At 37.9% G+C, this 23,658-nt stretch overlaps 1 protein-coding gene across 6 annotated transcripts in view; it reads right to left on the bottom strand.

Annotated features, from left to right (window-relative positions):
- The window catches only part of MAN2A1 (mannosidase alpha class 2A member 1), a 130,908-nt gene that overhangs the window by 5,428 nt on the left and 101,822 nt on the right, over positions 1–23,658 (bottom strand). For 4 of the 6 annotated variants that reach the window (XM_026062084.1, XM_026062085.1, XM_026062088.1 and 1 more), the window contains 3 exons: positions 23,182–23,323; positions 18,478–18,611; positions 1,797–1,991 (listed from right to left, as the gene is read on the bottom strand). In XM_026062084.1, the coding sequence (XP_025917869.1) occupies positions 1,797–1,991; positions 18,478–18,611; positions 23,182–23,323 (471 nt within the window). The other 2 variants (XM_026062087.1, XM_026062089.1) reach the window with 2 other exon arrangements.

Raw genomic sequence — 23,658 nt, 5'->3', positions numbered from 1 at the left:
TTTTTATGCACACAAAATAATACTGTCTGCCTAAACATCAGATTAGTGAAGTATTGAAATTCATCCTGCAAAAGCCCAACCTCCTATGGGTGTAAAGTGATGCTAGAAATGACAAGCCAGTCATGGATATCAACACTTTCTCTACATCCAGTGGAATTATCTTGCAGTCATCTGCATAATGAATGCATTTCAAATGACAGCATGACTATTTCAACTCTTAAGTTTTTTAAAATTAAATATTATCCTGATTAAGATTCAGAATGTTTAAAATTGTTAATTATTTAATAACTTCCTAAGTGTTTAGGAATAGAGCTTTGCCAAGTATAAACATCTGTGATATAGCAGTCAACCATTTAGACTTCCCAAGACTTTATCACGCACATAACACCCACGTGTGAAGAATTATGCTGTTTTAACTTACTATAAAAGGAGACGTAAGACATAGCAAGTTACCATAGCCTCTCCATCTGCTTTAACTTACCTTTTCTTATACCATCTCTAGGTGAATTAGATTAAGTGCATGCAAGCCTAAAGGAACGTCTGAGTGAGTATGAACCTAATTTATGTCACACATACCTTCTAAACTTGGCTATAACCGTATGAAAACCTATATCAATTTTCTCAATTTTCAACAAATGCCAATATCCTTAATCCTGTAAAACTTCACAGCAATGTCATATGACAAAAATTCCCGAACTACCGTACAATCAAATCTCTGACTGCCTTTCTCAGAACAGCTGCCAAGGCTTGATTTGATTTTGATCTCTCTGAAAAGTTTAATGCTGTCCTCCCAGCATCCCAGCGCTCCTGGATGGAAAAAAAATTTTTGCTAGGCTGTCTCATAAGCAGTATTCTCAGGGCAACATTGCTAAGATTTTGATGACAAAACCATTTAAACGGTTTCTATCTGATTACTACAAGCTAGCAGATATGCATTAAAAAGTTTAAGCAACAGGACAAAAATATATATTTAGTATAAAAGACCAAATGAAGTCAATTTTTAAATGCTGAGGCCCAGTCTATTTATAGTAGGTAAAATTTGTGTCAGTCAATTTAAAAACTAGGGTTTTATTAAAAATGTCTTTAATTTTCATCTTCCCAAGGCATTGTACTCTTCCATGACAGGATCACATATCTTACAACGGCAGCAATTTTTTCCTCTCTGAGGGGAACGATTTAAATGGAAACAAGAACCTTCCTTACATTTTGTCCTCATTTATGCCTTAATGAACTCTCATGCATTCTGATTTCTGCCTTAAATCTTAATAATACTCTATTTTAATTTGATACACTTTTTCTGTGAAAATGTAATTATACAATCTCTTGAAAATCAGTTCCAACAGCTAAAGCAGTGTAGAAGTTTATATTTCTGTAAAAAATTGTATTGTGTCAATTAATAAAAATTATGACATTTGCCACTCATTCTTGGGGGATGGAAAAAGGAAGCAGGAAACGAGGAGAGAACTAAGAAGGTCATTTTGGCATGCAAGAAGTTCACTGCAGGGCATAGCACCATTTCTGCTGTRGGGAAGAACTGTTCTTGTCTATAGTGATAGTTCTCCTAGTGTACAACTACTAGTAATTTTCCCTTTGAAGTGCACAAACTAGTACTGCAAACTCAAGAGCTGTCAAACAATGGCCAGTATGGTGGTGCAAGTTTTCAGTTCTTGCAGAATTACAAAAGCTAGTCATTACACTGCAGTTTAGGAAGGTACATGGTGAACTTTGTATATGAGTAAAATATTTTACTGGACTATATTAATATGTTTGTTCATTAAAATAGTAATTCAGCTTACCTTTGATTGGATTGTCCTCAGATTAACTATATGCATGTCACAAGGCATGGATGACATGAGTGGAGAAAAAGTATTTAACATCTCAGGAACACCTGAATCTGCATAAGTTGTCATTGGAATTACAGGATGATTTATGAAAGCAGAAGTTATATGGCTAAGGAGCGAGGGAAAACTGACTGATGATTTCTCTTCATTCTGCAAAACACAAGAGAAAATATTTGTAAAATCAAATTAACACATCAACATGCCTAAATTTCTAAACCCATTTACTTTACATATGATTCTACTAACTTAATACAATATTTTAATTTATAGACTGACCATTTAATTACTTCTGGAAACTTCTGATCATCCACTAATTCTCTTTTCCAGTACTAGGAATATCTACTGCATTTACAAATCATTACTACATMTTTCAAAATGATCCTGGGAACATATCTCCATTTACACTACTGCTCAGTTTTCAGTGTTATACCTCAAATATGTAACCTAGAAAACATCCGTAATGGGTTGCTTATCAACATTTATTGTTAGCCCCTGCTGCTCACTCCCCTCTCACTTCGTGCTGTCAAACAAGGTTGGAAATTTGTTAGTGGGACCTACTGTTTGCAAATGGAAGGCTGACTTTTGGGAGGGTTGGCAGGGGGGCTGAAACATCTCGCTTGAAATTTAGTGTATTTGACAAACTTTAACAAAGAATCACAAATTCCCTGTTCACTGACCCTGCGATTCTTGAGCACTTGATCAGTGGGGTCAGATAACTGCCCCAGAGCTGGGGACTTACAGCCTCATCTAGTTGCTCAGTGAAAAAAAATTATCAAATTCACTCTTGATGTTACCAGTGTGCTTTTCAAGAGCGTCATCTTTTCTAAACAGCTTCAGAGCATAAAGAGCCTCTCATTCTGGGCATTCTGAAATGCTGCGTATGTTCTACCAGCTTCTATCACTGAAAGTGCTCTGAACAAAATAGTAGCGTGACTATACTAGAAAAACTAGAAAACCAGAAAACAATTTAATAATGCCTCTGTTTTCCATGTGGAAAACTAAGCTATCATGTTTAGTACATTTGGTAACATAGGGGAAAATGACTTAGGGCAACAATACTACCTTCATCAAACAAGAGCAAGCGTGACTACTATATCCTCAAAAGAACACCTGTGCATGTTGAGGCATTTGAGCCCTGGTTGTGCCTACTAGCATGATTTGAAAGAGAGCTGGCAGAAATGATCTCRATACATTTGAGACCAAAATAAAAATTCCTGTGACTGCTGCTTTCAGAAAAGAGCATTCTGCTCAGCTGCAACATGAAATTCAGCATCGTGTAGTAGAGCTCTGTGGGCAGACATCAACATTTTATTTCTTTTCTCACAAGCGGAAGAATTCCTGCATAACAGTTCTGTTAGACCTAAAATGGTTTAGAAAAACTGTCACTCAATATAATATAAAAATAATCTAAACTGACCTCTGTGTAGAGTTCTCTGGTCAAAATCACAATGTAAGAGCAAGCAATTCAAGATTTTCACATAAATATTTCACAAGATGAGTTTAACTTTCAAACAAATTGTTCATCACACTTAAAACCTCTGATCTACAACTTCATGGATTTATCAACACAGASAGCAGATATTTATTGCCCTTGTTATTGCTAATTGCTTTTGAATTTTCTGGAACTAATGTGACACAGATGAAATAAAATGGTTAAACTGCAAAACCCTGAAACATTTAACTGTTTATTATTCTAACACACTGGTTAAAGAATACACAAAATATAGGGCTTCTGATATAATAAAGTTATTCAGAAGAATATTTTAAAGTTGAATAACACTACTGCAAATTCTCTTTCATATGTTAGGCTGAAGATCTTTCACAACATTGGAAACCTCCATCTATTTATTATTTAAAGTTAGAAAAATTCTTGATAAAGCAGTCTTATGACTCCACCATTCCTTATGACTCCATCCCCTTCCCACTTGTAGGTTTCCCTTTACTAAAATCTACATATCGTACCAGCCACACAGACTTCTAAGCAAATTAAAAACTCAAGTCAGAAAAGTAAAAAAATTACATCCTTCAATGTGTAAACAATGTAGTTTAGAAAAAGGAGTAAGTGACTAAAGACCAGAGCAAGTTCCTACTTCAGCAATTTGCTCCTATCTATTCAGTATCTACCTGAACACTGAGTGCCAGCTATAGCTCTTCGCAGGCTGCTTCTTCTACATAAATTCTCTGTCCTGTATTTCCTACTTTCTTCAGATTCATCTGACATGTATCCTCTTCCCCTCCCCCCCACCCCTTTCCTTTTTTAAAATCTAACTTCTTAAAACTGTTTTCTGGAAGCAACTGCAACAAGCATCTTTGTCGCTCTCAACTGCCTAAAGATTGCTTTCAGCAGTTGTATTTCAGCATCACAGCAGCAGCAACTCAAGGGACTCTTTCTCCATCTTTTACAGAATTGTGCTTTTATTTGGCTGCAGAAGTTATGTCACAAACCTGAAATGACTAAGTTCAAGCATTACTGACTTTAACTAGCAATAGCTCATTAAAGCACCACAGAAGCCAGAAAATAGATCAACTTTATAATGGAATATAAAGTTTTAAAACATCAGTGATGATAAGATAGAAGCGTGGGGACACTTATTTTTGTTCTCATTTTTCTTTGCATATTTAATCAAATAAAGCCTGACTTATTTATAGTTAAATAAGTGGTTTCTAATGAAAACTTTGCAGAGCTAAATTACTGAAAACATAGCATCTTAAGCTTTGCCAAATTTAAATTTGCATTTTATGATAGGCTGAAAACATGGAGCTAAAAAATAAATGGGAGATATGTAAAGCAAAGGAGGGGATTATTTATCTGTTCATAATGAACAACCATAATAGTAAAGTTATTAAAATTCCTGGTTTGGGATATGCATGCATGTGTATTTATTTATAACTCTGCAATACCATGAAACACATACGAATTTGTAGCAATTGAAAATATGCCAGAACTGAATTGATGCAGGATGGTAATTTCTGTTTTGTTCTCAGTTCCTTTCTTAATAATGACTAACAGTGTTTGCCTCTTTGGCACCTACTAAGCATTGAGGCTAATATTTTCATAGATCTCTTATGATTCCAAAATTACTTTCCAAATTGGTAATAATCAATAGTTGCAAAGTATAGGATTGCTCCCCCGTGTGCATCACTACATTTACCTACATTGAATTCCATCTGCCATTTTACTGCATGCTTACTCAGTCTTATTAAGTCCTCCTGCAATTCCTTAGTTAATGTTTATTACCTGGATAATTCAGCATCACTGACAAACTTTCTTGTCACTGTTTTCCACATTTCCAGGTAAAGTACCAGCAAGCTTTCAGTTCGAATGACTGTACTCATGCATGCCTGCCCAGAGTGGAAACGTGCATATACACATGTTCCTTCAAAGAATTCACCATTTCACCCCAAAAGGAACAGCAAGTGTTTACACTATTGCCATAAATGCTCTAAAGTAAGTCACAACATATTTTTTCTTCAGTTTTCTTTTTATTTTTTAATCATTCTTCTGTAAAATAAGCTGACTGCTTGCATCTGATAACTTACAATGCTCTCCTAGAATATATGTTACAAATTATACTATGAGTCAGTCAAATAATTTATTCAACCTATTATAAGATTCAAAATGAAAGATTTATCAAAGCCTTTGCAGCTGGTTCCTGATGCCAGGAGCGTGACCTAAGAAGCAGGAGAAAACAAAATTACTGTCCAGCAACTATAATTATTTGAGATTAGTTCTTCATAAGCACTTTTACACTGTGGGCACACATACTCCCAAAGCATTTAAGATCAGAGACACTGTCTAAACAGTATCCAAGTTAATATATTTCCTCTCCCTCTTCAGTCAATCCAGAACAAACACACTCCAAAGACATGTGCAAGTAAGAGGTCCACACGCCACATCCATCACTGTGCCCCTCAACTTCAGAGTTCTCAGAGTTAAGGGGCTCCAAGGAGATGAAAAGAGGAAGAATGGTGAGCATTCACAGAAACAACTCCTTTTTCCTTTGAAAGGTTTTATCTACATGCTAATTTTCACTGTGGATGGCACTGTAAGACATCTCAAACATTTAGTAGTTACTTCTACCAAGTGCAGCTTTACACCTGGAACTGCAGCACTTGAAAACAAACAGAAGTCGTTTAGATACCCACAAAATTTCAGGAACAGATATTCCTCAGAAGATGCCACCAAGGTTGCATGAGATGAACAGAAGTGAAGTCTTTCTGAAAGTTGTGTTCTGTATACAGAAAAATATACTATACATAGTACAAGCATAATATCCAAGAGGCAAAACCTGCCTAAACCCCAGAAATCAGAAGCACAGGAAAAAAAAAATGCAGACAAGTTTGTATCCTGGTTCACATGAAAGTAGTAAAAATATCAAATTAGTCCCCATCTTTGTCTAGGGCAAAGATACCATAGGGCAGGACAATATTCTAGAACTGCATCTTTCAAAACCTTCTCTAAGCTAACAGAAGTAATTTGAATAAAAAGGTACTTTTTATACAGAGATGCAGCAACATATGTTGCAATAGAGAAACCATAACCAAGACATAAGGAAAGCAACTGGAAACCTCAAGGCAGAAGCGTGGGTGGGAGGGAATCATTTTCAGTTGACTAGCAAAGGGACAAAATTCTCAGATAACCCATAGTTCAACAAAGGCAAGTGCAGAGTCCTGCACCTGGGGAGGAATAACCCCAGTCACCAGGTGTTACAGGCTGGGGGCTGACCTGCTGGAAAGCAGCTCTGCCGAGAAGGACCTGGGAGCGCTGGTAGACACCAAGTTAAGCCTGAGGCAGCAATGTGCCCTTGTGGCCAAGAAGGCCAATGGTATCCTGGGGTGCATCAGGAAGAGTGTTGCCAGCAGGTCGAGGGAGGTGATTCTCCCCCTCTACTCAGCCCTGGGGAGGCCACATCTGGAGTCCTGTGTCCAGTTCTGGGCTCCCCAGTACAAGAGGGATGTGGCACTACTGGAGCAAGTCCAGTGTAAGGCTACAAAGACGATCAGGGGACTGGAGCATCTCTCTTCTGAGGAAAGGCTGAGAGAGCTGGGCCTGTTTAGCTTGGAGAAGAGAAGGCTGAGAGGAGATCTTATCAACGTGTACAAGTATCTGAAGGGAGCGTGTCGAGAGGATGGGACCAGACTCTTTTCAGCAGTGCCCAGCGAGAGGACGCGAGGCAACGGGCACAAACTGAAACACAGGCAGTTCCATCTGAACATGAGGAAAAACTTTTTCACTGTGAGGGTGACAGAGCACTGGAACAGGTTGCCCCGAGAGGTGGTGGAGTCTCCTTCTCTGGAGATATTCAAAACCCACCTGGATGCAGTCCTGTGCAATGTGCTCTAGGTGACCCTGCTTGAGCAGGGGGGTTGGACTAGATGATCTCCAGAGGTCCCTTCCAACCTCAGTGATTCYGTGATTCTGTGAAGGACTTTGGCAAATGCCAGAACCAGAACTGATTCAACTCGGCTCAGACATGTCTTTGCTCCTGCTGTGTTTAGATGGGCAACTTTATTACAGGCATAAGTGTTCTACTTCAGCATTATCCAAAATTCAAGCTTTGAAAAAGTGCACTAAGACTTAGGTGGAGATTTTATCTTGAATCTTGTATTCTCAGGCCTGGAACCAGAGTCAATTTTTGGATGTCTGCACCAACAGAAGAAGTACAGTCACCTCTTCCCAGGGGAGGTAATGCAGTGAATCTACATCTGTAATAATAGCAGGCACCTTGATAGATTCAAGTATGTGTCAAAAGCTGCCAGAAAATCCAAAATGGGAAGCAAGTTTTTGCAAACATTGCAAAAACAATGCTAATACAGAAGATTCAGAAGGGATGCTTCAAATCCCACTCTCCTCCTACATACACCACAGCCATAAAAAGGGTTGGAGTGTGCCTCTCCCCTCGCAGTCACGTGATCCAGAATTTAAACAGGACTTGAAGGGAGTGATAGAAGGGAAGGTTTTGAATGTATAGACAACACATTTGAAAGAACAGTTAGTCTATATGTACATTCACTATGTGGGTGGCTTTCAGCAGTACCTTGCTGTTGCTAAGACAGAAGACAGAGTCCCACAGTCTCCATCTAATTAAAGTACTGCTCTCTCAAAGAAGAATAATTTCCTCAACTTCAGCAAGAGTGTTTAGCACTAAAAGCGTGAATGAAGCTCCACTAGCAGCCTTACAAACGCTATGTATTGGCAAGATTCTGACAGATGCCAGTGATATAGCTGAGTGTTAGCCTAATGAGCTCTAATCAAAGCACACAATTCCTTTTTAAACTACCTTATAGCACACTCATAGTTCGTTATCCAACTGGAAATCCTCTGTGTTGAAATGCAACCCCCTTGAATGACTCTGCAATAGATGTAAACAAATCTTCATATAGGATCTTTCCTTATCATCAAAAGTAAGGTGAGTAATTCTGAATTTTCAGTCTTGGGGAAAAACAAACAAACAAAAAACCCCAAACACTCCAGTATAACCTTAGGTTACAATTTGGAACAAGTTCTAGAAACGGCTTCATCTATGAAGAAAGCTCTAGAAGAATATGGCACATGGGCTTGAATCTCCTTTGCCCTTGTAGCAGAAGTAAGAGCTATTTTATTGATAAATGGAGGATAGAACATATTAAAAAAGACTGAAAGGGTTTTCTGGTAAGAATTTAAATTGAGGACCAGGGTTCCTTAATTTGAGGGAAAAACACTAATTAGACTCTTCAGAAATCATTTAGTAACAGAATGGGAGAAAGAAATGGAAAACACTGTAGAGAAGAAGGTAAAGCTGAAACAGCTGATAATTGGACTTTAATCAAGCTAATAGAGAAACAATTAGCTTTTCAACATACACAAGCAGTCTGAAGTTTCCAATACAGAAGTAAGGATAGGAAACTGGGGCAGACATAAACATCAAATCACAAATCTTGACAGTTTAGTCCTCCTCTAGACAGTTTTCTGCTATGAAGCAAAACAGCCCTAGTCAGAAAAGAAATTTAATTATAACTCCAAAAGCCCACCAGCATTCAAACTATCTGATCAAACATGCTGAAATGTGGATGATGACTTTGGATCTCAGGACATTCAAACAAAATCTGGAAAAAGACAGAATTCTGGGCCTGCTAAATCAATGGATGTAGATCAAGAGATTCTGATATTAAATCACCTGAACTAGTCCTGAAGGAAGACCTAGTCTCTCACTCTCTCTTATGCTGTGTGACAAAAGACTCAAAAGAAACACGTTTATCAACTTTCTCAATTATAGGTTCAGAAAACCAGTTGGCAGCACTCTCAGAAAAAGATCGCTTCTGGACTAAAAATCCTAATTTCTGGAGTAAGATGACTCTTCAGAGCATCTCTAGTCCCAAAGCATGGAGCAGCAACATTATTAAATCTCTCCCAGTAATAATCTAGCAATTGACAGCAACTGAGGTTGTCAGCCAAGGAACTCGAAGCTTCCAAAAAACAGATCTAGAAAGGTAAATTTGGTTCTCTTCCTAAGATCCAAAGATTGACGATGCATATTCAAGGAAGTGCTGCTTATATGCAAGAAGCCTGGCTGGGTGATACTGTGCTAGCCTGCTTACAGGAGAGAAACATAATGGCTGACAACACCAACTTTGTGAATATGCTGTCCTACAACACATGACAAAAAACACATGACATGTAAGGGCAGCTGCCTTAGCTTTAAAATACATATATTCTTCCCTGAGAGCATAAGTCTTGAATCCTTAACCACGTAGAGCATCCCCCACTTGAGGAAGGATATGTCTGTAAATAGGCAGACAGTAAGAAAATTGTACAACATTCTTGCACAGACATCAAGCAGTAAACTGTTTCAACTYGGCTGCAATCTTTACATGCAAGACTGCCTGGGTCTTACCTCATCAAGTGGAAAGCAGATGCATTTTCTTCAAATTCAGCTAATTACACATTCTAATAAAAAAAAAAAAACATGATCGAGTCTGAAAGTTTCTGAGATTATGAATCCTTCACTAGAAGATCCTCCAGATAAGAATACACCCTTAATACCTTTCATCTGATATCAACCTCTGGAGCCAGAGATTGTGCATAGGTAAAAAAAACTTTTGGTGCTTTTGAGAAGGCAAATGGATACTAGATAGTGGGGTTTACACCCATAGTGAAACAAATACCAGTTAGATACTGAGGTGGACTGGAAGAAAGGATCTTACAGGTTGAAAACATTTAAGTCAATCCTTCTTCAGAAGCAATGGGATTATTCACACCAAAGTCACAGTTCTAAATTTAATTTTTTTGAAAAAGGATTTAGAGCTCCTTCAATCTCCAACAGATCTCCAAACTTCCAGCCTTTTTCATAAACAGGAAGCATTAATAGTAATAGCTTTTTTTTTGGAGGTGAATAATTCTCTCAAGACTGCAATGCTGACATAACCAGGTGTCAAAGAAAACACTGTCCCATCTCTTCAAGCAGCTTTCATACTGGTTAGTGGTTGTAGGGGAACACTAAGACTGAACAGAAATGAAGTAAGGTGATGTGCAGACCTCTGAGCAGTGGGATTCAGAACACTTAAGACCTTGAAGCTGCACAAGAATTTTCAGCAGAATTATCTTCCTTATGAAAGCCTGAAAAACCCTTTCTAAGAGAGCAAGTCCTCTACAATGAATCCCACTCTTTCAGGGAAGCCTGGCAAAACTGCAGCCAGAAACGCCAGCCACAAACATGACTGCTGAACAGGCAGCTATCCTGAAATCTTAAGAAGGCTATAAACAAGAATACTGATGACAAGTTATTTTCTGTTATAGTGGAGCATCAGTCTTTCCTGAAATCCTGGGGCAAAAATCCTGAAAAATAATAACGTTTAGATCTGCCTGAACAGTTCATGTATATATTTTGTCAAAATTAAATATTTAATCACATCACACATTTACAGTTTTGCATATCAAAGCATAAATTGTTTCAGCAACAAGTTTCAAGTTCTTTATTGAAAAATTATGATCTGGATTGCTTCGCTTTTCTGATAGCTGTTGAAATGACCAGCAAAGGAAGACTCAGATGAACAGGCAAAAAACTGATCTCCTCTGGGAATGGGATATTTTCTATCAATTCATTGGAAGGTTGTTACACAAGAAGGACATTTCTGTCACACTAATTGAAAGGGGTCCCTAAGGGCTTATTATATATGAAATAAAAAACTCTTAGGCATTGTAAAATATCCACAAGCTTTTGAGTTAGTTCCAAGTAACTCTACAATCACCTTGAAGTTTCTGGAGTGTCTGTAGATTCTTAGCTGGCACTGAGACTGCAAGTGAAGTAACCTGTGACTGTTAGAGGTAGTCAAATCCAGTGGACTTTGGACCCAGGGGAGTTTTCCTTCATAATATGCTAGAGACGAATTTGGTGGTCTCTAAGACCAAGCGATTCCTCTCATCCCGCTCTGACAGACGAGAGGCTGCTGTGGTTCTGTGTTGCCAGGTCCACACAGTAGCAAGGCTGAGCATGTATTCCCAAGATGTGTACGTGCACACGCACACATGCCACGCACTTGGCCAGCCACACAAACAGAGAGCAGTGCTTTTACTAGCACTGCGCCCCCCCACACGAACGCTCACATAAACATGATCAGGAGGGACAACCTGATCCTGATCATCCTCTCCAGCTGATCAGGACCAAAGTTCACTAGTCAAACACCCTCATTTTCCTGATTCACAAGCACACTCAACATTCACTGATCCCTCAAGTATTAGTGTAGATATTAAATCCAACTGATATCCAGGCCTGGACCTTAGGTCTCTTAACCAGTCACCAGCTCAGACTTTGGGTCCTTCCAGATGCTGGCCTCCTATTTGTCAGGTTGAAGTTTGCTAGCAGTTAACACACACACGCATGCGCACACACAGAGTAAGGGTGCGTCCAACAAAGAGTATCCAGTCCCACGGGTCCCTCAGATGCACGGTCTCTCTCTCCACTAGCTGATACCCAGAGCTCTTATTCTACTTGCTTGCTAGTCTGACTTAAGTTGGCTAAATGGTTTGCGCAGGCTCAGAAAAGGCAGAGCACTCACACAGAAACAGAATTTAATAAGAACACAGGACAAACTGTGGTAATCAAGCACAGGACTCAGTCAGAAAATCATGCCTACCAGCAGGCTTCTACATGTGAACAGATCCTCTTATCCTCCTTTCCTGTTTTCCCACACTTGTTCCTCCTTGATACACCTTGATCCTTCCCTTTCCTTCCCCATGTCCCTTCCCCTAACATTCCATAACAAAATTCTCTTCCTCGTCCACATCTCGTAACAAGTCCTATACCCCTTCAGGCAATAATCCCCCTAGTATGCATAATGTGTTTTCTTTTGAGACATCTTGTTGGGCTGAACATCAGGAACAATCTAATTTTTCTCCCTTGATGGTCTCAGGCATGGCCAACTCAGTTTGTTCCATTCCTCCCTGGTTAGGTTACTTGGGTCCCTCCATCCATCATTGCTCCTTTTATCATTGTCAGGTCCTTGTGTTAAATGTAATTAGCATTTAGTCAGATTCCATAATGGTGGTGATGTTCTATAAATCAATTGTATGGAGATTTGTTGGTCTACAGAAGAGTGTAAATAACAAGTAAAGTAACTGGCCATCATGACCATCAACACTCTCCTGTACTTATTGAGGTTGATAAATATGTAGCCATCAGTACAGCTGGATGAAAAGGACCAAAAAGTAGGTGAACAGCAGGACTTAATTTTCTCAACGATAAAAGTATTTTATTTTAGTTCTAGCCTCTATCACACAATTTGTTTTTTCTCCTCTGATTCTTCTTATAGTGTTTACATTGTTAATAATGGTGCAGGAAAAAGGAGGAGGGACTTATGTCCAAAGAAATAACCAATGCCATAGCTGTGGAAGGGACAGAGTGCTAAATTTTCTGTTTCCCCTTCCCTGATGTATAAACCTTGTTGACTGGGAAGAGCTTGAGCTGCTCTGGATGATCACAGAACTCGGGGATCAGAGATTTTCTGGAGCTCTGCTTAGATGAGGAAGTAGCTCAATGAAACAATAATAAAGACAGAGGCTACACAATATCTCCAAATTTCTGTCTGCTGGAGATGAGCCCAGAGAGGCTATCTGCATCAAAAGTCCCTTGCTGCTGATGGAAATTGTTTTTTCCATATTCAAGGAGATTATCCCGTTAGGAGTTACTTCACTGCAGAATACAAGGAGAAGAACCCTGCTTGGAGCCTTTACTCCTCCTTTAAGAGGGACTCTCTCCTACTGTGAGAACTTGCAGGAGGAATGATGAGGCCTTCAAGATGAAGTGGTGATACAGCACAGTTTAGAATTAAAATCTCAAACTGCACAAACTCAGGTAAATTGTTGATAGACCAAAGAGAAGCATACCCTCCCATTTTGGTCAATTATGTGAGCTAAAAGTAGATGAGACCAAGCTTGAATACTAAGCATACTAGGTGAAGTAAAATATTTTTCTGTATAAACAGAGCCAGCAGACAAGTGCACGCAATATGAAGACAAATAAAAACTAACAAAGGAAATGGGAAGTAATCCACTGTAGAGACATGCATACAAAGAAACTGAGACACAACTACAAGTCCAGAAATCAGAGTAAGGCAGTCCTCTTTACTGCCTATTGCACTATGAGCCAACTATAATGGGTGGCTGCTGCCCTGTTATGAAATTTACAGCTTTAACCAGTATCACATGACTGAAACTTGGAAATAAATTTGTCTTTAATTAGAACCTTTCTGCAACACATCTTTATCATAGTGTCAGAGAAAAACACTATTTGAAAAAACTAAGCTGTAAGGTACACTGGCATAAAAAYGAGGAAGGTGTTGGCCTGAAAACAGGTAGCATTTGTAGGTAAATGAGAAATGATAAGTGTGAAGGAGTTCTCAAGCACCAGACAAACTTCCAACATAAGAAATATAGTGTCATATATGTAGCAGTAATAATATTAATAATTTAATTGTAGTTTTTAAGCAAAGTTGCAAAGGACTAACACATATCCGAATCTTTCTTCAAATGAAATACAAACAATAGGTGTATATTTCTTACTAAATTTATGYGGTAAGGCTCTACAGATGATGTGTTGTGTTTGTAGGGGGGGGAAAGATGCAAATTTCTTATTCTGTGGTTACCAGAAAAACTCTCAAAACCTTRAAGTTCAAGATTTTGTATACATTTGAAGATTTCACCATGGTAGTGATAAGTAAAAGCTGATCATTATAATATCAGAGGCTGTCACACATGGGCTTGAAAATATTTCTAACTGGAAGTGGTTAAGTAAATGACAGGTTTCTGCTTCTTTAAGACATCAAGTTAATTAGCAGTTGATTGTTACTATACCTTAGCAACTACTACCTGGAATATACATATACATTATAAAAATGCAAACCACAGGTGGCAAATGCAATTCAATCATCAGACAGAAATGGCTACATCATCAAGCATATAGTTTCAGAGAAAATGGTTACTGATAGATATTTAGCAAGAAAAAAAGAATAGTCTTATGTGGCCAAAAAAAGGAGTTTTATTAGCTGATTGCCACATATTTGCGATTTTATTAACCGCCTGTATCAGCTTCTGTGGTTTGGGGGGAGGGTGTTTAGAGAAAAGATATCTGAGCCAGTGAATATTGGCCCTTTGCTTGAGACTGGGCTACAAATTCTGTTATATGAATTGAGCAAGTCGAGGCAAAATATGAAACAGAAACCTGAGGAAGAAAGTGGGTGCACAGAACTGAATCCTTTTCTCCAGCTATATCATTGGTGAAAAAGAGATATTACCAATTCCTACAAATCCTATGCTATTCATACTCTTAGATCATTATTGCTGCAACACTAATACAACACACTTCAAGGTCCAGAAAGTTTAAAAAAAAAAAAAAAAGTATCAGTGCTCATCTTTAACAAGGTTTATCATAAATGTAAAATAAAGATTCTATATTTTCAAAAATAAAGGAGCGCTCACTATTTTGACAAGCAAACACTGATAATTGTGCTCAGTTTCATTTTCAGCTGAACAATAATCCCTTTGACTTAGAAAGGAAACACATTAGAGTTCTTGCTCACCAATCTTAGGAAAAAAAAAGAAATGGACATTAGGAGAGAAACCAAAAAGATATGCAGAGCCAATCAATGCTTGCTAGGACAAAGATGAACACATAAACAGTATTACTCACACCTAGAAGTAGGAGAAAAAGATGTAGACAGAAATTGTATCAAAACATAGCAAAAATATCAACAGAGGTCTGAGCGATACAGATAATGAATCAGATGAGTACAATCTAACATGAAATGAGATTTGCTCAGCTCTTACTATGTATATAGCTCAATTAAAAAATATATTAAAGAATAATACTGTCAGTGAATTCACCTTTTGTAGTATTCAGTTTAGGGGAAAAAATCTGCAAAGCAAATCAACCTGAAGCCATATGCATAGAGGTGAAATCAGCATGAATGCTTATTATTGGCCAGATGCAGCTCAAGAGCCAACAAACAGGAAACATGAGGATTAAAGACTTAGTAGAATATAGGCCACCTGAATATGCTAGTGATTATTGCAAACTCTGCCTTCCCACTGGATGGGTCAATCATATGCCTAAACACATGCATGTGGCTTGACTCTGCCATTAAAATGTACTGTTCAGGGCAGAGGTGGGGAGGTGGGGAAAGAAAAAAGGCATTGCAGAGATGTAAATGAAAAGAAATTTTTGATTGATATTGCCATAACCAAAAAACCCACAGGAATTACTCCAAAGTGATGTACACTTATTTTAATTCATTCTTAAAGAATTGAATATCCTAGACTTCACAGTCTCATCTTTTACAGGGAAGTTTCCCAAAGAACAGAAAAATCCTGTTCTCCAGAAAAGTTTTTGAGAAGAGACAGAATAAAATATTTTGAAATGCACTGTAGAAAAAGCTTGTGCTGGCAAAGATGCAGTCAAAGCAATCAAAAGTCTCTCCTGTAATCTCCATAGCTCCTTAAGTCAATTACAAAATAGGTCTTTACAACAAAATTAAGGTCAGTGTATGAATCTCACTCTGCAGCCCATTATAGATTTAAACTGCATATAATTTCTTCACAGTTCTTCTGACAGGGCTATTATTAAACTATTATAAGAACTACCCTCTGAGTAACAATGCAATAAAATATATATATTTGTACATTTAACAAACAGAAAAGGCAAGTACTATCCTTCCTTATTTTAATACATCTCAAATAACTACATGGATCAGGAAATGTTACTGATATTCAGATAGATGTATTTTGAAAAACAGAGTGCTGGAACAGTCTGAGAATATAGCAAAGTGGAATTCCCGATGTAGCAGCAGAAAGATAACGCATCTTTACTCAACACACCTGAAGTGCTTGGCTCCTGGGGGATGTGCACACTATGCTAGAGAGCAAAGCGGTTGGGCCAACAGCACCTCTTTGACTGTGCCTACTCCCCCCTCACCGCTTATCCCCCTTCTTTTCAAGTCCCTGCAAGAGTGTACAAGTACCAGCTGCCCTTACTGGCCGACTCTGCAGGCATTTAAACCCCTTACAAGATCAGTAGGAAGGGTCGGGAGAAGGAAAGTAGATGCTGGAACACAGGTACTCAAAAAACTTCAARGACTTCTGACCCTACCAGGCAACCTAGCATGCCATTGCCTTCGAAAGAGTCTCAGCAACTTGCACAGAACACGTCAAAAAAAAACCCAAAACAAACAAACAAAAAAACCCCAACCACGCAGGAGAGGAAGAGGTTTTTAATAAGAAAAGGCAGTTACAGTGATGATGCCTGAATGGAGATCTCCAAACAAGCTGTTAAATATATATGAAAAACATTTTACTAACCAGATAATCCCCAAAGCAGCTGCTTAGTCCATCTTTGTTCTAATAGAGGTGGCCTCAAATTACTTTCCATATTACTGTTTTGGTTTTCCAAAATGAAACTTTTTGTCAACCCCACTTACCAAGCACTGTTTCAGTTTACAGAGCAGTTTCAAGTATGTATAGACTAGTTTTCTTTTGGAAGAAATTAACCCAGAAGCTCCCCTGCAGGCACACACCAAATATGTTCTAAACTTTCACATCTCCATTAGGGTCTGAATCAACAACTGATCCTTTGGAGAGTTTTAAGTATATTCTGACATAAAAACAGACCTGTTTTGAGCAGGGATTGGACTAGGAGGGATAGGACCTCAAGACTAGCCTAAATTATTTTATGATTCTATGGAAAATACCCACACTGCACACAGTGTAGATGCAAGCACCATGGTGTTAACTGGTTTGATCTGCTCCTGTTGTTCCAAATTATTTTCTAATGCAAACATAGCCTTCCATATCCAATAGTTCTAATTTAGCAGCTCCACATGCTAATTTAATACAATACAAATGATCCTTAGTACTAAAAGGAGTTTGTCATGGCAGCATAGATCTCTCTGCAGATCTCTTCTTGCCAAGGTAGATTAACCTGTGCAATGGTCACAGCCGTCATAGCTAGACTGCTTCCAGGATTCAAGCTAGCTTGTTTCAAGTTAGTTCAGATATTTCCATACCATGCTGATAACTGCAGATAATATATTGCTCATGCTATGCAAGATGAGAAACTAGAAAATCATAATGACATGTACAACCTCTTTAAAAAAAAAAAAAAGTCAATCATTAAATGGTGGAAATTAGCTTTAAGCTTGATATTATCATCCTCTCACCAGTGGTTAATGATATCCATTATAAAACAGAATTAATTCCAATTTATCTGCATATTCATTAGTAGCTCAGTATACAACCTCTTATCTTTAGCTGTGTGATGATTTTAAAATCTACCCAGTGCTGTCATCATGATTCTATCACCTCAGTATGAAGATGTACTCCTCATTTTGCCTTTCTCAACAAAGATAGGAGAAAAGGAAAGAGGAAAAAATGCAAAGAGCAGAGGGAAGATGGAAGAGTTATTCAAAAGATTAAAATATAAAAAGAAGAATCAAGATAAGCTGTGCAAAAAACCTCCTTACAACAAAATAATCTCAGTCTTCCCTGACTGATAATGAAATGAGAATGTTTATATGTCTGGTATCTAAATATTTCCAGTAAAATCTTATTTCCTAAGAAAATAAAGCTTATAGGATCATGTTGTTTTCTTGTTCTCTCTATTCGTCTTAAATAATTTTTCAACCTTTGCCTAGTTTCAGTCAACTTTGATTGACAAGAAGCAGATTTCTCACTAGTCAGCAATTTCTTAAAAGTTAAAAAAAAAAAAAACACACACATACAACAGTTAAAGAAGAGACTTCCAAAACAGTACTCCAGTCATGTGATGCAATGCAAGTTTAAGTTACTTGTTTTGTATGACCTGCTAGTTATGCAATGAGCATATGCATCATCTCCAAAACATACATAATGCATACCACCAGGTGATAGATATGGGAGGGAGACAGGGGTAAGAAAGTAGAGACTGTAGGTATTTGTGTGAGGTATAGGGGAAGAGGAAGTTGTTATGGTGAGACAACGCAAGAGATCTGACAAAACTCCTTAGGAAGCTCAATTTCTTCAGTAAAGAAGTTATTCCATGAGCAGTAGAACTAAAGTTCACTGCTGCCGCAAAAGACAAAAATTTATGTCATATAATTAATTATCCATAAAAGTCCAGACAACCATTCTTACCACATCTGTTCCATGTCTTCTTTCCAGCAGAAGTCGGAAGATATTAGCTGTAATCTTGTTATCTTGGACACCTTGTCCAAGGCCACGGTTGTCATCCTGCATAAGTCGACGATCCATGATTACTTCTAACTGTCCTGAAAAAGCAATACAAGGATTATACTGGTAATAGGAATATGTTAAACTTTATTAAACATAAGACAATGTCTTTCCTTAAAATAATAATTGTAAAGGATCCCAATTTCTCTCTTACACATGAGAGAGTAATAGTGGATCACCACTGTTAGGTCAGATTATGAAAACAGTTAAAGCCTTTGGGTTTTGGTTGTTTATAACATTCCAAAATTTTCACATATCCTTCAACCTTTCATCCAATCCTTCATCAAATTTGGTCCTGCAAAATTTTAAGATTAGAGTCTAGAAATTGAAATTYAGCATGAAAAGTTATTACTGTTAACTATTACTTATAACAGGGAGACTTGGCGCATCAAGCGTTAAAGTGGAGAAGCATCCTGAATAGCTGCATCTGTATGGAGAGATCCTGCAGGGGAACTCTCTTTATCTTATGCTACATAAAAGAGTGCACCTCCAAAATGCATTCTTTTTCCATATGTTTTTTTTTTTTTTTTTAAGTTGACATCAGAAGGAAAAGTAAGTAGATAGTATGAAGAATAAATACCAACAATCACTCCTTGTGTGAGGGTATCTTCGTTTGCGTGAGAAGAAAAGAACTTTGCGCCAGACAAATATTGAGTAAGAAGTTCTTAGTTTAGAATAAATTGTAGCACTGCCTTTCCGGACTGCTCTGCAGAGACCATCTGTGCAGAGGTTGCTGCTTCCCTGCAGCATGGAGAATAATCCACTAAGAAGTGACCTAGTGCAGAACTGGGTGGAACTTCTAAGGTGGAGGAAATCCAGCATCTAGCATTAAAAAACTGTTATACATCAAATCCTGCAAATGGGGAGAGGGACAGGAAAGAAGGAATCAAGTTGTAGCGTATGTATTTTATAGTTCTTGATCAAGTATCTTAGAAGCTGATATTGAAGACACTGATGACATACAATGAGAAATCCTACTCCATACTGCTGAGATCATCTGACAGCATGAAAGGTAACCAACTACTCATAGGGAGAACCTGTCTCGAATCAAGAATGACAGGAAGGAAATAGTCATCTCTCCGGATAAACCTCAGATAGTGGGTTATGCCTTGAGACACGGATCAATCTGCTACCGAAGGCACCTGCCTAAGCTGTGATGCTTTTGACTTTTCTGCCAGAATCCTTATGAGATACCGAAGGATCTTCACAAGGAGGGTTGAAAAGAGTGCAGTTTTCAGCAGCCTCAGAACTTTCAGCTTCATTTTGGTTCTTTATTAAGGAGTCCAATGTGTCCTCAAGACAAGTGTGGCAAACCCAATGGTTTCATAAATTGTTACCTAAAGATAATGAGCCAGATGAATACATTCTCCCCTTTTATTTTGGTGGGTGCAGAGTAAATATTTGATGTTGCTAACTACCTCTTGAGCCTCGAGTGATGCAACAGCATTTGTCAGAGTGACTTAGTAAAAAAAAWAATGCTATTAACAGACATGGTATACATCTTATGCTCTCTGATGCAACTGGGGTAGGGAAAAAACCTCTAATGCTCCTGACCGGATTGAAACTGTGCTCACAGAAAGCCAGTTTTACCACAATACTTATCTGCAATATTTCAAACATCAGCCATGCTTCCCTGACTCAAAAAGAGAAAGAAGCCTTTCTGTGGACTTAGATGCAGAGACTAGTATTGTTAAAGAACAAACACAGATACTATTACAAGGTAACTGAGCCTCTGCGCCATAATTAGTCTCCATTACCTATTTAACTAGCACCTATAAAGGTTAGGTTATGTCAAGTTCATTCACAAGATCAGACCAAAGGGAATTTGATTTCCAGCAACAGAAAGCATGGGAAAATGTGTTTTAAGTCTTATTATCAGGTCATCTTGGAACAAAAGGTAGCTATTTTCCATTAAAGCATTAGTTTATATAATAGAGTTAATTGAACCTGCAACTCAACATGCCCCTCCCTTCTATGACAGGAGTGAAGGTGCAAGAAAGCCACACTGAGTAACTACACTTGGATGTAATTTTATCTCTAGCATGATTGACAGAGAGCTCCTTCCTGAAACACACATGGCAGCGTACATATAYTGACTGAAATAAGGAATGGGTTGGTGTGGCAAATCAACCACTTCATGACTTAGTGTAGTTAGCGGATTACAGGATGCAGCAAATGCAGGTATTCTGCTTTCCCTTTGATGTTGCTCACAGCTCTTTGTCAAAGGGTCATAAGAACTATATGATATTGCACTATGACAAAATACGTCAAGCCAGCCTAAAAGAATACATTTCCTGAGCATATTCAGAGATATCATTGCTGCTCTATGACAAAAAGGATGTAGATACCTAAGACGTACACTCCTTTTAGTGCACAGGCAGATTAACCCATCCAAGCATAGAACAGCTTTGCAAGGCAGGTCTATAGCTCAATAGAAGTGGTAGTGTATCATACAAGTAAACACTGTTCAAGATTTTTTTTCCCTGTAAATAGCTGTATCACTAATTGAAATCCTTGGAACAACTTAAAACTGATCCACTCAAAAGACAGGGTTGTACAGGATAGAATTTGATGATGGATGGATAAACAAGTAATTCCCAACCAACTAATTTTAAGTTACTGAAGCTTTTAGGTTTAACTTCCTGTATTGAAAAAAAAAAAGGCATTTTCTTGTATCAGAATACTTCAGCATAGGTTAAGGCTTTCACTCATGTCATTTACAGTTTTTATGATCATAAAATCCTGTCTTTTAAATAATATGCAAGAACAGCAGTACAGTCCCTTAGTTTGATAATGCAAAGGCTCCAAAAATAGCGCTATAGTTTTCTTACTTGGCTGGCACAAGTCACAGTGATAGAAGTTTGAATACAATAGTAACTAAAAATCTGCTTTTCTCGGGGCTGTCAGGTAGCAGTTTGGTAAGTAGAGAGAATAACATTTGCATGTACTGCATGTGTAGCTATCACACCTGGGGTCAATGATGTGTTGAAGAATGATGAAGCTTATTTTTACTTGAGTGATTAGATACAAATTAAATTGTCTCAAGAGCTCTACCAATATCTGAAAAGTTGTCAGAGAGACTCTAGTACAAAAAAGTCTAAGACTGCTATCATGAGTTCTTATGAACTGATGATGGGATTTATGTTCCACTATTTTGAGCTTCAGGCAATCAAGGCAGCTCAGAATAAGTCTCAGAGCATTCAGAGCTTTTGCCTGATAAGTTTCCCTTCTCCTTCAATGATCCATGAGCAGGCAAATTACCACCTCTTTCTCACTGATAAAGGCCAAGATCTTTACAAGGATCCTCAGTATCATGCTAAGGTCAAACAGTAGGTCCCAGAACAAGAAATGGTCACGACTCACAGGATAACAGATGGGCTTCTGATGTGAAACCCTGAATCTCACAAGGAAAACAGGTTTGAAGCTTCCTTCCCTCCCTGAAGAGGCAGGATTACTACAGAGGGTTTGAATTTTTGAATAAAGATTTAGCATTCTGATATTCAGGGGCAGTTTTCAAACTACCTTGTTTTAATTCCAAGAAAAAGCAAACTGTAAAGACTTTGCCCTAAAATGAATCAGGTTTGATAATACTGCCATCAATCTATGATGGTATTCAGCTTTTGCCAGAACAGACATTAACAAGAAAGTTTCCTGAAGAGAAACTAGGTTCTGGCATAGTTTCTGATGGGCTCTTTTAATCCTGAGCATTCACTCAGTTGCTTTTCAAACCAATGTAATTTTAAATTCACAGCATCCTACAACAAGGACTTACACATCTTAAATTATGCATTACATGCTTTATTTTGTCTGTCACTTGCTAGCATCATTTGATGTCTCCTTATTTTGGCGGAATAGGCAGTGAACAACTGACCTCTGGTTCATCCTCTCTAAGTCATTCTGAAGAATATCCTTCCCTGCTACAAGGGACTGGGCTGAATCCCTTTTGGCATTCTTGATATCAACTAGATTTTTCTCGTCAACATATTCATCAACTCTTTCAAAGAATCCCTTGACTTTGTGGGGCATGATTCCACTTCAGTCTTTTACCCAGGGTCACATTTATCCTCTAATTCATTAATTCTGCTCTTTAAAATAGCTGCTATTAGTTTGCTTGACAGGGATATTAGGCTATGTACTCTGTAGTTTCTAAGTCCACTTCCCTCTACCTTAATAATAAAACAAATAAAAAATAAAGAAAATAAATTTTAAAAAATACACAGACAATCAGCATCACGTTATCCATATTCAGCCCTCTCTTACAAAGTGGTACAAAAGATTACGAATCATTCAGTTCTGCTGTTTCATCTTTGAGTCCCATCAGAATTCTTGGGTGAATGCTACCTGGTTATGACAATTTATCATTCATTTTGTCTTCTTCAGAACCTCTTTCCAACCAGTTTGCTGATTTGAGACAAATCTCCCAATGAAGACTATGGGATCTTGCATGTGAACAAATGCAAGCTCCTCCCTATTCTAAAACTTATCAGAGGTGGAGAAACCTATTTCTTTTCTTTAAATACCAGCTGCTATAGTAATCTGTGAATGAATTAAATATTTCAGACCATCATGAAGGACAGGACTTYATAATATCTATCATCTTATACTTACCATTTTTCAAGCTCGCAACACCTAGAGACTGAGCTGAATGAAGTGTCAAACGAACGCCAACATCTTGGATATAAGCAATTGTAGTCATAGGATAGATATTTGCTTGAAGGGGCAATTTGCTCATCGTCAGTCTGGGCTGAATCTACATTATGAACATGAACTTCAATAAAATACATTCTTTTTATGCATTTAAATTTCAAAGACGTTTTCAGACATTTATCCCATGTGCTTTAGAAGCAATGATTGACAACTGGCACCAAAGCATTCACTCAGCTGTATTATTTAGTTTTTTGGAGATTTGTGGCTAAAACTACCACTTTGGAAATGATAACTTCAATGTACTTCTAGATCAAAGAACATTTTTTAAAAACTGAAAGATTCATCAAGGGAGCCTGCAAAAAAAGAATAATTACAGTTGTAGAATGAGAGAAAATTTTTTCTCCTCCAGAATGCAAGCTGTGAATATATTCAAGGTAG

The sequence above is a fragment of the Apteryx rowi genome, unplaced genomic scaffold, assembly GCF_003343035.1.
Source record: "Apteryx rowi isolate R43461 unplaced genomic scaffold, aptRow1 scaffold_19, whole genome shotgun sequence".
NCBI lineage: Eukaryota > Metazoa > Chordata > Aves > Apterygiformes > Apterygidae > Apteryx > Apteryx rowi.
Note: the sequence above shows the minus strand (reverse complement) of the source record. Positions and strands in the feature narration are given on the sequence as shown.